Source organism: Chrysemys picta, chromosome 24 (assembly GCF_011386835.1).
Source record: "Chrysemys picta bellii isolate R12L10 chromosome 24, ASM1138683v2, whole genome shotgun sequence".
In the NCBI taxonomy this organism is placed as follows: Eukaryota; Metazoa; Chordata; order Testudines; family Emydidae; genus Chrysemys; species Chrysemys picta.
In genome coordinates this window covers 12,025,397-12,040,839 of record NC_088814.1, presented here as the reverse complement: position 1 = coordinate 12,040,839, position 15,443 = coordinate 12,025,397, and the positions used below count along the sequence as shown (strand labels likewise).

The window sequence follows — 15,443 nt, the reverse complement described above, 5'->3', positions numbered from 1 at the left end:
AGTGGTAACAGCTAATTTAGACACCCTCATATTGTATGTATAGTTGGGATTATGTTTTCCAATGTGCATTACTTTGCATTGATCAACATTGAATTTCATCTGCCATTTTGTTGCCTAGTCACCCAGTTTTGTGAGATCCCTTTGTAACTCTTCGCAGTCTGCTTTGGACTTAACTATCTTGAGTAGTTGTATCATCTGCAAATTTTGCCACCTCAGTGTTCACCCTGTTTTCAAGATCATATATGAATATGTTGAACATCACTGGTCTCAGTACAGATCCCTGAAGGACCCTGCTATTTACCTCCCTGCATTCTGAAAACTGACCATTTATTCCTACCATTTGTCTCCTATCTTCTAAGCAGTTACTGATAGATGAAAGAACCTTCCCACTTTTCATAGAATCATAGAATATCAGAGTTGGAAGGGACCTCAGGAGGTCATCTAGTCCCTCCCCCTGCTCAAAGCAGGACCAATCCCCAACTAAATCAGTTTTCACATGACTGTGTACTTTGCTTAAAAGCTGATGGTGAGGAACCTTGCCAAAGGCTTTCTGAAAGTCCAAGTATATTATTTTGACTGGATCACCCTTGTCCACATGTTTGTTGAGTCTCTCAAAGAATTCGAATAGATTGCTGAGGCATGATTTCCCTTTACAAAAGCTGTGTTGACTCTTCCAACATATTGTATTCATCTATGTGTACGGTAATTTTGTTCTTTACTATAGTTTAAATCATTTGCCTGGTACTGAAGTTAGGATTACTGGCCTGTAATTGCCAGGATTGCCTCTGGAGCCTTTTTAACAAAGTAGGCATTACATTAGCTACCCTCCACTCATCAGCACAGAGGCTGATTTAAGCGATAGGTTACATACCACAGATGGTAGTTTTGTAATTTCATATTTCACTTCCTTCAGAACACCTGAGTCAGTACCATCACTTGGGTGGTTTATTATGTTTTAATTCATCAGTTTGTTCCAAAACCTCTGTGACAGAATGTACCCCTGTGTTCACACCCTTCACACCATTGTAATCATTTTCGTACAAGACATGTCTTGTAAGGTATCATTTGAATAGGCATAATTTGCTGGTCAGTATTGTCCTGATAAAATATGTGTGGCAACATTGTGTAAGGTAAAGCTGTAAGGTTTCCCGGTAGGATGTTATTAACGCAGGTTCCAAACCCACGGCCCTGGCTAAACTGAATTTGGCAAACAGGTCTGTCCTAAACAAAGGAATGTGTGCTCTGCTTCACTGGCATTTAAGCAGGAAGCAGAGTCATCAAGCAGGAAGGGAAACAAAGAATGCTCAAACAGGTGAGGAAAAGCCAGCAGGGCACATCCTACCACACAGACTCTTTGGCTTTGCCTACACTAGCACTTTTGTCGTTAAAACTTTTGTTAGTCAGGGTTGTGAAAAAAAACAACACACCCCGACCAACAACATTTTACTGACAAAAGCAGTTGGCAGGAGATGCTCTCCCAGCGATGAAGTGTTTAGTGATGCTGGCAGGAGAGCTCTCTCCCACCAGCACAGAGCAGCTACACAGGAGACCTTACAGCAGTGCAGCTGCAGTGGTACAACTCTGCCGCTATAAGGTCTGTAGTGTAGACATCGCCTTTGTCTCCTGGTGCCGAGCTGGAAAGGTTTTTCAAGAGAGGGACTGAACTATAAAAAGAGGGACAAACACCCCAAGGACCCCCCCATGCCCATCGTATTCATTGCACCTGACATAACAAAGGAAGCATTCATTGGTCCTCCTGAGGTCTCTTCCAACCCTAATATTCTATGAGTCTATGACCCTGGGAGAAGGGGTTCTGACCTACAAAATTCAGTCAGTAAGACTGCTGAAAGCATGTGGTGAGAAACGTTGCTTAAATGTGATGTAGTTTGTTAAGATAGGTAATAGTAAACATCTTACCTTAATTTTTACTGTAAGCATTTCTGACTTTTATGCCTCATTACTTGTACTCAATGAAAATCTCTCTTTGTAGTTAACAATATTGTTTTATTGTTTTATCTAATCCAGTGTGTTTAAATTGAAGTGTCTGGGTAACTCCATTTGGGGCGACAAGACGCGTGCATGTTATTCTCTTAAAGGAATAATGGCCTTAATATACGGTAACTTCTATTGTCTAGGAGAAGGCTGGGCAGACAGGACAGACCTTTCTGGAGGAAGATCTGGGGCTGGGGGTTGTTGGGGTCGCCCTACAGTATAACCCAGGCTGGCGAGAGCCAGAGTGTAACCCAAGAGTGGCAGGCAGGCTGCAGTCACACACAGATGCTTAGGGAGTTGCTTGTTTGTGACAAACAGGAGGCTGTTTGTGAGTGGTCCAGGTGGGAGCTACTTCAGCAAGGCATTGTAAGGCACCCAAGGTGGGAGGGCAGGGGTGACACAGCAGCTCATTAGTCTGGATTGTGCCCTTGCGTGTCACAATCTCTATGGACAGTTCAATCTGGGAAAGTTCCTCAGATTTGTCACCTAAAAGGAATTGCTCAGGTGTGGGAATGTCCCACACATTCTCTGCAATGAAGATTGATGCAAAGAATTCATTTAACTTTTCCACAACAGTCTTGTCTTTGTTGAGTGCTCCTTTAGCACAGATCCCCACATACTTAAGATCACAACAGGCATTCCTGGCAGTGCATTAAAGCAGTGGTTCTCAGCCAGGGCTCCGTGTACCCCTGGGGGTACGCAGAGGTCTTCCAGAGGGTACATCAACTCATCTAGATATTTGCCTAGTTTTACAAAAGGCTACATAAAAAGCAGTAACGAAGTCAGTACAAACTACAATTTCATCCAGACAATGACTTGTTTGTACTGCTCTATATACTATACACTGAAATGTAAGTACGATATGTCTATTCCAATGGATTTATTTTATAATTATATGGTAAAAAGGAGAAAGTCAGCAATTTTTCAATAATAGCGCACTGTGACACTTTTGCATTTTTATGTCTGATTTTGTAAGCAAGTAGGTTTTAAGTGAGGTGTAACTTGGGGGTACACAAGACAAATCAGACTCCTGAAAGGGATAGTTGTCTGGAAAGATTGAGAGGCACTGCATTAAAATATCTTATAGCAACCACCTCTCTGCTGTATCTCTATGCAATGGAAGCTCTGTAGCCAGTCCATATCTGGTACAGAAGCCTGACTGGCGAGAAGAAGCCCTGCAACCTGCCGTGCACAAAGTGTGTACATGACACAGGGCAGGTCTACATTACGGCAGGGATCGACGCTCTGAGATCGATCCACTGGCGGTTGATTTAGCGGGACTAGCAAAGACCCACCAAGTCGACTGCAGTCTGAAAAGTGTTTTCAAACCCTTGGAGGATGAAAGATACCTGAGGAATGTACATCATCCTCACAGCAAGTCACAGCACCCCCCTCTGGCATCCAGCAGCAGGCCACATGCCCCCCCTCCCCAGTCACACTCACCTGGCCTGTCAGCTCTACGCACAGATCCCCACCTTGGTCGGTATCAGAATAAAACATGGAGTAATGTTGCCGACAAAGGCTGGCCTGGACCCTCCCCAGGACTGGCTTCCCATAGGTGTATCTGTTTAGCAGAGGGGAGAAAGAGGGTAAGTGGGAGGTGAGGGGGCCGATGCTACTGGGGGGCTCCCCTGCTGGGGTGTCTGGTGGTTTGGATGGGAGTGTGAGCCCTGAGGCAGAGCCAGGGGGGCAGGTGGGGGAGGGGGAGGCAGGACCAGGATGGTGCCAGGCCCCCCTTTATTGCCGCGGCAGGGCTGGTTTCACACTCACCGGCCGCACACTTGCAGCAGGATCGTCTCATCCAGCACCATCACCACGGGGGGCAGCTCGAGGGTCACGTCACACTTGGGCAGCACTGGGGGGCAGAGAGGGATGGGGTGAAACAGACCCGCAGCCCCAGCTCGGGGATTTAGTTGAGACTCTTGTGACAGTTGGTGGCTCTGGGGTGTCTCCCCACCCCCTGCAGCACCTCACGGCCCCCTGCCTGAGTGGCGGCTCGGGGGCAGGGTGTCCGGGGGATTGGGGAGGAGTGGGGGGGTGTGGATCAATCTCTGATAATTTTCATATGACTTTACATTGTGCCTCTTCATATAACCTTGTGGTGGGTCTACCCACGTGTGACCTCTGTTTTCATGGAACTTTGTATCAAAGCCTCATTTAGAAACTTTGCATTGCCCTTGGTATAATATTATAGCCCCTAAGGATAGAATAAGATAGAAGAAAAATTTCTGTTTGCTAGCAGTAGAACAAGAGCTCTCCCCCCCACCCTTAATCAATTGCCCTGTTGAATGAATGAGGTGTGGATGAGCAAGGCATGGAAGGCAGCACCTCCAGACAGCCTCAACTGTTGGAGAGGGGCTGGGAGCCAGACCCAAGGACAATAAAACGTGTCAAGTGGGCTCATTAAAGACAAGCAGACATACTGACGGCCTCGGGGGTTAGAAGCAAGCACCTTCTTTTGGAAACACCCTCTTTGCAGCATTGGGACAACACTCAAAAGAAAGCAGCACAAAGGACCAATGGACACAGACACAGAGTTTGAATCTGGTATAGATTTGCATAAGAGGAAAGCTGCTATAAAAGTGAGGTGTCTTGCAGAGGACCCCGGGTCTCGTCTTGTCAACATGGGAGCATCGATCCGGATCGGCAGAAGCCCGGCTCCACCCCCTCCCCCATCTAACTCACCTGGCCAGTGAAGTTAAGGGGAGCAACTAATTGGTAACAACAAGACGGAGTGTGTTTGTGTGTGTGTGTGAGTGTAAGTGTAATATATTATATGCATATAATACAGTGTTAATGAATACATGTATTACTAATAAATGTGGCGTTTTGCCTTATTCCCCCTGAAAAGATCCTGTGCAGGACTTTAAGTACAACATTTTGGTGGAGAATGCGAAAGGGGGAGCGAGCATAAAATCCACAGTTATTATAAAACTGGTGTGCACACCGCCAGCTTTAGCAAGCCTGGCACTATAGGAAAAAGAGCGTAAACTTTCAGTTAATTAACCAAACTCTGAAGGATATAGGAGTTTAGGTTTAAATTGTGTTCATGACTGAGCCAAAGAGGAGAATTTAGTGTTTCTCACTCTAATCCGGGGAAGGATTAACCAAACTCTGAAGGATATAGGAGTTTAGGTTTAAATTGTGTTATAGAGGTACATACACCCTCAGCCGTAGCAAGACTGAGCTAAAGAGGAGAACTTAGTGTTTCTCACTCTGATCCGGGGAAGGATCTAATCCGGGGAAGGATTTGTATAATTGGTGTATGAACCCTCGGTGGTAGCAGACCGAGTAATACAGAGGGAAGCTTAGCGTCTCTCCCTCTGGCCCAGAGTGGGTTAAAAACATAAGATGCAGATCTTGTTCTGTTAAACCAAACTCTGAAGGATATAGGAGTTTGGGCAGTGTAGTGTGGTTTATGTTTGTTTGTTTTTTTGTTTTGTTTTGTTTTGGTAAGTAATATTGTGGTAATTTCACAATTTTGAAGAAAATGTTTAAGAAACGGAACCAGGAAGGGTGGGGGCTAGTTGAAAAGCCCACCCTCCTTGCTAAATTGGTAGTGGAACAAGGCTTGTGCCCATGGAAAGGAACTGTTTATTGGAAAAAGCAGGATCGGGCCCAGGCAAGCAACAGATAAAAAACTGAAAAACAGGTTGGGTACAGAGAGTTAAAACAGCACTCTCAAATCTTACAGCAGCAGTAACATAAGGAAAAGAAACATTTGTGACCCCAGAAGGGGGCAGACCTTTGGGACCCCTCTGGAGATTGGCAAGGGGGATATTTGGGTAAATTCCTCCTCCCAGGGCCAAAATGCCATTAAAACAGTTAACAACAGTGCCTGCTTCTGCCTCAGATCTCCAGGCCATGGCAAAATGGCTGGAAATTTTAAAACAGAATTTTATTTTTTCTAGATGGAGTGTTAACGCCCTTTTACTGAGAGAAAGGGAGGATTTACACTCACAAAAAAATGCACCATTTAATTAGCATTTGTGCAGCCCCGAGTACCAAACACACTGTGGCAGAGACTAAGCAGGTTCTGCCATGGTGAAAGCACTGTGCTAATTTGTTTCCAAGCTTCTATCTTTCAGGCTCTGAACCAGAACATCAGGAGAGCTGGTACCAGCTGAAGAGTTATAAAATACCATGGTTATGGTGTCATGACAAAGTCTGTGTTCAGTGTTCTGTGTTGCATGTTCTGTGTCTGTCTCTAGTGGTGTCCTGTGTTAGCATTGGGTCCAGAGAGAGAGGGGATACTACACTAGACAGGGCATATGTCTTTTCCTCTCTCTACTTCCCCCATCTCCATCCAACTTATCAATCACCCCTTGTGTCCAAAAAACTTTAGTCCCCAGTGCATCAGGGTTGTTTTGTTTTGTTTTGTCAGGTTTTCTAATAATCATTTTGTTGTTGGTTTTTTTTGTTCTTGATACATTTGTATTGTTAGTTACATTTGCTTGTATTATTATTCATTCCACACTTTCCTCTATGCACTCTGATTCTATTTCCCCAAGCCCTGTAGGGTAGTTCTTGGGCCCCCATAACCTGTAAGACCTTAACCCATAATTGTATGGCCCCATCTTTCAGGTCCCCAGAAACCTCTGAGAACAACTGTTAAAAATAGGAAATTCTACAACATTTTAGCAACTGAATGTTAGTTAAAGTCCAAATCAGCTTAACCTTGCATAACAACTGTGGTACTCCTACAAAATCTTATTTGTTGTGTGTGCTTAAAAAGGTCCTGACCTCAGTGACTTTGGGCCTCATTTTGTTTGTCAATGTACCCAATTATTGGAATGGTTTTGTTGTATTTCCAATTATTATAATTATAATTGTTTGCATTTGTGTTTATGTTATATCTGGTGTTTAATCAATTGTAATGGTTTTAGTTATATTCACCTGGTTATAATTGTTTGGTTTGTTTGCAACAAATACAAAAGATTTATATGGTGACCACTCAAGAATTGTTCTTGAGAGGTCAAAAGGGGGACAATGTGGATCAATCTCTGATAATTTTCATATGACTTTACATTGTGCCTCTTCATATAACCTTGTGGTGGGTCTACCCACGTGTGACCTCTGTTTTCATGGAACTTTGTATCAAAGCCTCATTTAGAAACTTTGCATTGCCCTTGGTATAATATTATAGCCCCTAAGGATAGAATAAGATAGAAGAAAAATTTCTGTTTGCTAGCAGTAGAACAAGAGCTCTCCCCCCCACCCTTAATCAATTGCCCTGTTGAATGAATGAGGTGTGGATGAGCAAGGCATGGAAGGCAGCACCTCCAGACAGCCTCAACTGTTGGAGAGGGGCTGGGAGCCAGACCCAAGGACAATAAAACGTGTCAAGTGGGCTCATTAAAGACAAGCAGACATACTGACGGCCTCGGGGGTTAGAAGCAAGCACCTTCTTTTGGAAACACCCTCTTTGCAGCATTGGGACAACACTCAAAAGAAAGCAGCACAAAGGACCAATGGACACAGACACAGAGTTTGAATCTGGTATAGATTTGCATAAGAGGAAAGCTGCTATAAAAGTGAGGTGTCTTGCAGAGGACCCCGGGTCTCGTCTTGTCAACATGGGAGCATCGATCCGGATCGGCAGAAGCCCGGCTCCACCCCCTCCCCCATCTAACTCACCTGGCCAGTGAAGTTAAGGGGAGCAACTAATTGGTAACAACAAGACGGAGTGTGTTTGTGTGTGTGTGTGAGTGTAAGTGTAATATATTATATGCATATAATACAGTGTTAATGAATACATGTATTACTAATAAATGTGGCGTTTTGCCTTATTCCCCCTGAAAAGATCCTGTGCAGGACTTTAAGTACAACAGGGGCAGGGAGCAGGGAGTGGTTGGGGGGCTTGGGGGCAAGGTGACTGTGGGCAGGAGGCACAGGGGCTGCAGGCAGGTGGTGAGTGCGCTTTGGGACCCATCAGAGGTCACACCCAGCAGCGCTGACCTGAGGACTCCCCCAGGGCCCTAGGGCAGAGTGGGGCAGGGCTGGGGCAGGGCAGGGAGACTGAATTCCCCCTCCTGCAGGGCCTTATTGCAGGAGGAGTGGGCATGGGGTGGCTGAGGCCCAGGAGAGCTTATAGCTGGCCTGGGCCCCACTACACACCGTATTCCTCCACGCTGAACGAGTGCCACGTCCTCTGAATGTTGATGGCATACGTCCCCACGGCCGGCTCTGCAGACAGTGGGAGGGACAGATCCACGATGCCCTGCTGCGGAGTCACATCTCGCCACTGGGCGATGCGGTTCCCGCTGGGATCCTGGCACATGGACACGCCCTGCTCAGCTGCTGCCCCCACACACGGCTCGTCCCTGGCAGCCCCCGAGTGCCTCGTGCTACCGACGGGGGCTGGATCGACGGCCGGGGGCTCAAATCCTTCTCCTTAGCCTGGAGCAGGCACCGCTGGGCAGCCGCTGAGTAAGGGGCCCCTGCCAGCACCCCTCAGCCGTGACCTGAGGGCACCGCCTCTGGGGGGAACAGGCTCCCGAGGGACACCCCATCTCCAGCCTGGACAAAGCCCAGGGAACTTGCCATAGGGACCATTTCCATCTCAGTGCTAGGCCTCTGTGGGTATGTTCCCTGCCCCCCTCCCGTCACGCAGCCTCCCCAAACCTCCACCCCTCCCCTCTGCCCCTGCAGCTCCCAGAGACCCTCCTTCCTCCTCTGCCCTTACCCCATCAGGCTCCCAAGGGAGCTCCCTGCTGAGTTCCCTACTGGCCGGATCAAGTCACTACCTGACCCAGAGTTCAGGGGCTGGGAACATTCGGGGTAAGCGATTCAGGCAGGGATCCCAGGCAGGCCCAAACCCACCTGCCTCCCGGACAGACAACCCCAGACTCTGCAAACTCGGGGTAGGGAGGACGTAACCCGATGGCACAAATGTCTCCTCCCTGCCCCCCATGTGGTCCAGCCCAGAAACGCCCTGTGCTCTGGGACCCTTTGTATCCCCACAGCAGGGCAGAGGGGTCTAGGGCTGGATTGCTGGACATTGTGGTCACAGCCCAGACTCCTCTGGGATCCCCACAACTGAACACCCCCGGATGCCCTCGGATGAGACAGACAGGAAGAGGAGGAGGATGCTGGAGAGGCACAGACTGACCTGCACGGTCACCAGGGGCAGCTGCAAAGCAAACAGACAAGAGATGGCTGGTTAGAGGGACAGGAAACACCCCCCACTGCCCACGGGTCTGTCTGTGACCTCCCCAGGGCCGGAGTGTCTCTGGGGCCATGGGGGCTCATGCGGACAGCAGTGGGGGTGACAGAGAGCAGGGACAGGAAACGGAGCCCATGAGGCTGGAGCCCTCGCACCTCCCATGCCCCGCTCTGCAGTGGCGGATACGGGGCAGTGGTTGGTTGGTCTGTGCGTGGAGGAGCAGGGCGAGATGCTGGGGTCTCTGCCAAGGGGCAGTCTGAGGGCCGGGGGTCTGCGTTGCAGCCAGTGGCCGGGCGAGGTGGCTGGGAGGGGAGCTGTGTTTACAGGATGCGAAAGGGGTTCTGTGGGCCATACTGGAATTGTCATTTGGTGAAATGGGCTTGTGGCTGGGTCGGCCGAGGACGGGCCCATGTGATCTGTTCTTGCCCGTTAGGTAGGTTGGTTGGTTGTTCCACTTTGCAGTGGGACGCTCGGGCTGGGTGCCAACAGGGACGGAGTTAGAGTTATTTCCGCAGCGCCCATTGTGCATTTCTGAACCTTCCCAATACCTGCTTGGTGACTGAGCTGGACGTAAATGATGGGGAAACTAGACTGTGCTGTCGAAACAACCCGTTTTCAAACTGCTGACACCCTGTCATCCAATGCTACTGTTCTTGTACTGCACTGGATTGAAATGTGGCCTCACTTAGCTGCCTTCACGACAAGTTAACGCAGTTTTTCTCTGGGAATTTCCTATTCCAAAAGACCAACCCAGCTGAGCCAAATGATTGCTGGGAAATTCCAAAGACTAAACTAGACTGTAACTCGGTGTTAAAAGGGTCAGGAGATCTTAATGGAACTTTGCTCCCTTCTGTTTACGGCCACTTCTATCATCCAAATGAAAAGGAGCTTCCGGGGTCGCTGTCTGTGTCAGGGGGGTGGGGAGAAGTTAATTGGAGGCTGACACAAACAGGCACTCTCTGCTGTAAGGTCTGCGCGGATCGTTCAGCCTGCTGTGCGGGCGCCATGGGGCTGTTATGTTCCCATGCTGGGTGCGTCGTCACACACAGATCCCTGGGACTTGTGCTGCGTTGTGAGTGGTATAACTCTCCATCTGTTCTGACACTAATATCTAAAAGCCGCTGCTGACCCGAGACCGGCCTCTTTCCTTGGGATGCTGATGCCAGGAGGGGCTTATGTTGATGCATCTGAGCCATGAAACTGCTTCTTGCTGGACCCACCTTCCCGGGGAGGAGGTGAAGAGCGAGGGTTACGCTACACAGGGTTAAACACTCCTGTCTGTCTCTCACTGGGAAGTTTCATGTTGCAGTGACACATCTAAGGCACATTGCCCTGGGCCCTACTCAGATAGGATGAAGGTGACACATCTAAGGCACATTGCCCTGGGCCCTACTCAGATAGGACGAAGGTGGTGCTGGAAAGTGGCAGCTGGTTTGTAGCTCCCCCTCACGCTCCCTATATCTTGCAACCACCCCATTGAGGGGCTGGGGTGCATCCAGCCATAGGGGGCAGAGGATGGACTCCTGTTGTCATGGCCAGTGACACGCTGGACACCTTGTTGTCTGCTGAGATCTAACGCGTTCAGTGCACTGGGGTCCTGGTACCATGACCCCCTTCCCCGGCCCCAGCTCTCACCTTCCGGGTACTGGGAACAAAGTTTACGTCCAAACTGAGGATTCGAAACTTCACTGGAAAGGAACAGAGGCAGGAATCAGCCCCGGATTGGTTTATCTGAATGCATTCCCAGATGGGGAAGGTGCCAGCCGGATGCCCCGGGCAGTGACGGCCTCTGTGAACCCACAGAATGGGCCCAGCCCGGGCAGCGCAGCACCAGCTTCCCCCCACTGCCCTCTACCAATGAGCCACGGCCCTGCCCTGGGCGGCTGGAGGGGAGCTCAACCTCCAGGGCCCAGCCAGCCCCCCACCTCCCTGCTGAGGCTGCCAGAGGAGGCCGATTGGTGCCCCCTGCAGAGTCTGTGCCATCACCAAGGATGGGCTGAGACCCCCATTGGTTCCATACAGGCCCCCAACACAGGCCTCAGGCTTTGGGCCTCTCGCCCCCTGCAGCTGGGTGCAGACAGGGGCCTAGAAGTGAGAGTCCCGAATCCCTCGCTAGGCCCCCAGCCCATCCCCAGAGCCCGGGAGTCCGTCCCAAGGGCCTGGTGCCCCAGGAAACTCCCTCCAGCAGCACCTGCCCTCTCACCTGTCTGTCCCGGCTTGTAGACAGCCTTGTCCGTCTGCACAAAGGTCCCGGGCTGCAGCGCCTGCAGCAGCACTTTCTTCCGCTCAGAAAACTGCAGGGCATCTCCCCGGATTGAGACGTGCAGCTCTGCCACTTCCTGCTGCCCCTTGGATGGGGCTGGAACCTGCACATGGGAAACCCCAGCAAGGCCACAGCAGCCGGTAACGGGCCGGTCGTGGTGCAGACATGGGGCAGTGGTGTTTGTGAGTCCCTGTTCCCACCCCCCAAAACACAGGAAACCCACTCCCCAGCCTGGGGGCCCTGAATGGGAGGGAGCATGAACCTGGGGCCTTCGATGGAATTGGAAGCCAGGGGCTCTCTGTGCCCCCCACCCCATCCCCGCTCCCTCCTGCCTGTCGCTGCTGAGGGATGGGCTCGAGTTCTGTGGCTACAGCTGCCCATTGAGTGACCAGCTCCGTGCCCATGGCCAGTCCCCTGAGCCCTGCTGTGCCCGGGGCCTGAGGCTGGGCTGGGGCTGCAGACCCGGGGCTGATGGGCTCCATGCCCATGGCCAGTGCCCGGGGCCGTGCCAATGGCTGCGGGTGGGGGCTCACCTGGAAGCGCACGTTCTCGTGCAGACGGGGCTCCTGGACCTCTCTCTCCAGCAGGGTGATAGCGCTGGGACCATCCCCCCTCTCCAGCCGGATGCTCACCCAGACGGTCTCATTGAGGTCGCTGAGATGAACTGACATCGTCCCCATGTGCGGGTGGTAGAGTACGGCTGGGCTCACCACCACATAGTGCCTGGGGAGGGGAAAGCACCATGGGCAGTGGGGGAATGGGATGGGAGGGGACAGCCCAGAGCCTCCCCCAGGACCGGGGGTGACTCCCGTTTTCTGAGTGTCCCTCCTGCTGGGACAGAGCTGGGTTGACGGTGTTGGAGACTGATTAGTTTCTCTAACCACAGGGCAGGGGCAGGGCAAGGCACCCCTGCTCCTTCCCCTGCCCCAGCCTGCCTTCCGCGGAGCTGGAGGGGCCCCCTCCATCCCTGGCCTCTCGGCTGCTTGGTCTGCCCAGAAGGGGGCAGCTAGTGGCGCTGAGAGTGAGCAGAGACCCCTGTTGTCACGGAGTATTGGGGGACTCAGGGCCCTGCACCCCCGGCTTCCTGCGATTCACCATGACTCTCAGCCAGCCAGTAAAGCAGAAGGTTTATTTGGATGACAGGAATACAGTCCAAGACAGGTCTTGCAGGCACACACAACAGGGCCCCCCTCAGTTAGGTCCATCTTGGGGTCCCAGGGCATCCCAGCCCGCCCCTTGGGAGGTCAGAGCCATCTCTGCCTCCCAGCCATCTCTCCAGCCCGCTTCCAACACTCTCCCTTCAGCGACCCCTCCCACAGCCTTTGTTCAGTTTCCCGGGCCAAGGTGTCACCTGGCCTCCAACTCCTTCCTGGGTTCTCATGTTACACGCTCAGGTATTCTCCTTCGGGCAGTCTCCCATCCCCCAATGCAGACTATCCTAGCCACACTCCCCTGTCAGCATTCACAGACCACAGTAAGAACAGTCCCAGTTCGTCACACCTGTGCACGGCGGGGGGAGGCTGGTTAGTCTGGGCCTGTACTGAGCACCTGAGCCCTTTGCAGCCAGTAACTGGCTTAGATACAACCCCACCCCCACCCCCAGCTCAGTCTGCACCCCGGGGTCTCCACCCGCTCTCGCAGGAACCCTTCGGCGTTTGCACCTTCGGGGCACTCCCAGGTTCTGGCTGTGATGTTCGTTTAACGCACTGGGTTCGTCGGTAATTCCTGTTCTCTTTCACTGGTGCCTAGAGGCCCAGCCCAGCCTGGTCCCCCTGCACTGGGGTTGGACAGACCCGCAGGCAGAGACAGGCCATGGCCTGAGGAGGTGACAGGCTGACGGGAGCAGGCGGTCGCAGAGGATCATCACCCCATGGTACAGAGGGGAGCTGAGGCTCAGAGGGTCAGTGTCTGCCCGGGGGCGCACAGGGCGTCTGTAGCAGAGCAGGCACTGAACCCAGCTCTCCTGCCCCCGAAGCCACTGCCTTAATCACAGCCAACCTCCCCCGCCGCTGGGAGGGACAGGACCAAGGGGGTCCAGGAGGGACCCAGCGCCAGAGACGGAGCTCCCAGGGGAGAACGGACCCGTCCCATCAGATTCAGATTGAGCAGCCCCCTCATTGGTGCCCTCAGCTGCTTACAACCCGCCCCCCCCCCGCACTGCCTACCACGCGGACAGACAGACAAACACGGACAGGGCTTACGGCTCTGCAGACGTCCCAGCTGTGAGGTGCAGGAGGAGCAGCAGGCAGGCCGGGGTTACTGGGGCCCCCATTCCTGGGGTGCAGCAGACGGGCAGACACAAGGGGACACACACACGTCACCCCCCTCTGGGTCCTTCTTCCTCCCTCTCCCCCACGCTCTGTGCTGGAGACCAGCCTGCTCTGCCCTGATATACACTCTGGAGCCGGAGCTTCGCTTTGATCCGGGGTAAACAAGGGACGTGTCAGGTCTCTGGCTGGGGCTGGGGACGCAGCCAGGACAATATTTACACACCGCCCCCAGCTGCTGGATTCGAGGCTCTGGCAGGTTGTTGCAGCTTGAGTCAGAGGATGCTGCCTGCCAAAGGCTCAGACAAGCCAGGACGCCCCTCGCATTGGTTACACGGCAGGGGGTGGGACCCCTCTGGGGTCGGTGGTGGTGCAGTAGCCGGGATGCTGGGAAAGCCCTGGCAGGAGCAGGGGGGAGGAGCTTGCTGAGAAATGAGTTCGTTAAAGTGGGTTCTGGCAGCGACCCCACTACTGCAATGCAAATGAGAAGAACGTTGGGGTTGCTGAGCATGTCTCATGAAACCCCCATTCACGATCGCGTCTAACGTTCCCACACTGGGACTGCCGGGGATGAACTTTCCATGCTCAGGCTCTGCCTTGGGTTGAATTTTTTTTGTAAACTTTCACCAAAAACAAGTCGAGCCATTTCTGAGAACACGGTTAGCATTAACACAGGTAGTTTTTTCCAGGGCAATCCATTTTTCTGAGCATTTCGTTGAGGAGTTCTAGCACCTCCATGCCTCGGAGCCTGGAATTGAAATTTGGCAGGGGGATTGTGCTAGGGGAAGAGAAGTTTTTTCCCTGTTGCCATGAAAATCTATGTTGATGTGGCTAGATTATAAAGTACAGAACATTGCCATTTGCACATGATCAGTAGAGTGTCTCAGACTTGTTTCCGAGTCACTAACAAGTTGGTAGAAAATGATCTTCAATGGTTATGTGTTGACGTCACTAGGCATAACCCTAGGTAACTCGGGAGGGTGGAAGGCCACTAAGTGTCAATGAAGCCTTCCTGCACTAGGCCTATATGAACCAAACTTCTTCCATGTTTAAACTCTAATCAATCTCAAAAGCCAGGTGCAATTGGAATATGTAAGCAACCAGTTATCTGTGTGCAACCCCGTGCTCACACCGGTATCAAGCGGTAATAATGAGGCCTGCATGTTTCTGGCTGAAGGGAAAAAGGACAAGATAACAGTTTAAAGAAGTTACTAACAAGCTACGCTTATAGCTGCCAAGAATAATTTAACTGCTTAAATGTAATCGTTATTTGCTTAGTAACTGTTACCAGGGAAGGGAGGGGTAAAAGGGGAGGAAGGAAGGGGAAAGGGGGGAGGGGCGGTGAGGCTTAACTGTAAAATGTATAAAAGAAGAAAAACTGTTCCTGTTAGTGTGCTTGATTTGAGACCTGCCAGTCTCCTTGCACCGCTTTGGGATCCCAAATAAACTTTGTTTGTTTCTCCACCCCTGGTGTGTTTATTGGCGCGAAGCACACCGGGCAACGAACCCGCTGTTGCTGTCCTCGGGCATTCTGTGCCGGCAACATATGGATCCCTGTCCTAACCGATACAGCACAAGATGAGGGGTTAGCAGTTAGCTGTGTCCGGGGCAGATCGCCAAATCCCACTAAGGAACAGGATGAGAAGCTCCTTATGCAGCTCTTTATAGAATGTAGGAAAAAATCTGTGTGATCCTGGGGGATTTCAATGTGAGTGACACATGCTGGCGGTGTGATGCTGCTAATACTAAAATGTCC

General features: G+C 51.6%; 1 protein-coding gene across 1 annotated transcript in view; it reads right to left on the bottom strand.

Annotated features, from left to right (window-relative positions):
- LOC101953208 (alpha-2-macroglobulin-like protein 1) overlaps positions 1-13,891 on the bottom strand; it is a 68,544-nt gene extending 54,653 nt beyond the window's left edge. Inside the window, exons 1-8 of the mRNA XM_065577454.1 lie at positions 13,622-13,891; positions 11,954-12,143; positions 11,361-11,523; positions 10,793-10,845; positions 9,104-9,124; positions 8,110-8,263; positions 3,763-3,847; positions 3,436-3,556 (exon numbers count right to left, since the gene is read on the bottom strand). Coding sequence (XP_065433526.1) covers positions 3,436-3,556; positions 3,763-3,847; positions 8,110-8,263; positions 9,104-9,124; positions 10,793-10,845; positions 11,361-11,523; positions 11,954-12,143; positions 13,622-13,692 — 858 coding nt within the window. The 5' untranslated portion in view covers positions 13,693-13,891. The remainder of the gene's footprint in view (positions 1-3,435; positions 3,557-3,762; positions 3,848-8,109; positions 8,264-9,103; positions 9,125-10,792; positions 10,846-11,360; positions 11,524-11,953; positions 12,144-13,621) is intronic.
- Positions 13,892-15,443: the final 1,552 nt, after the last annotated feature.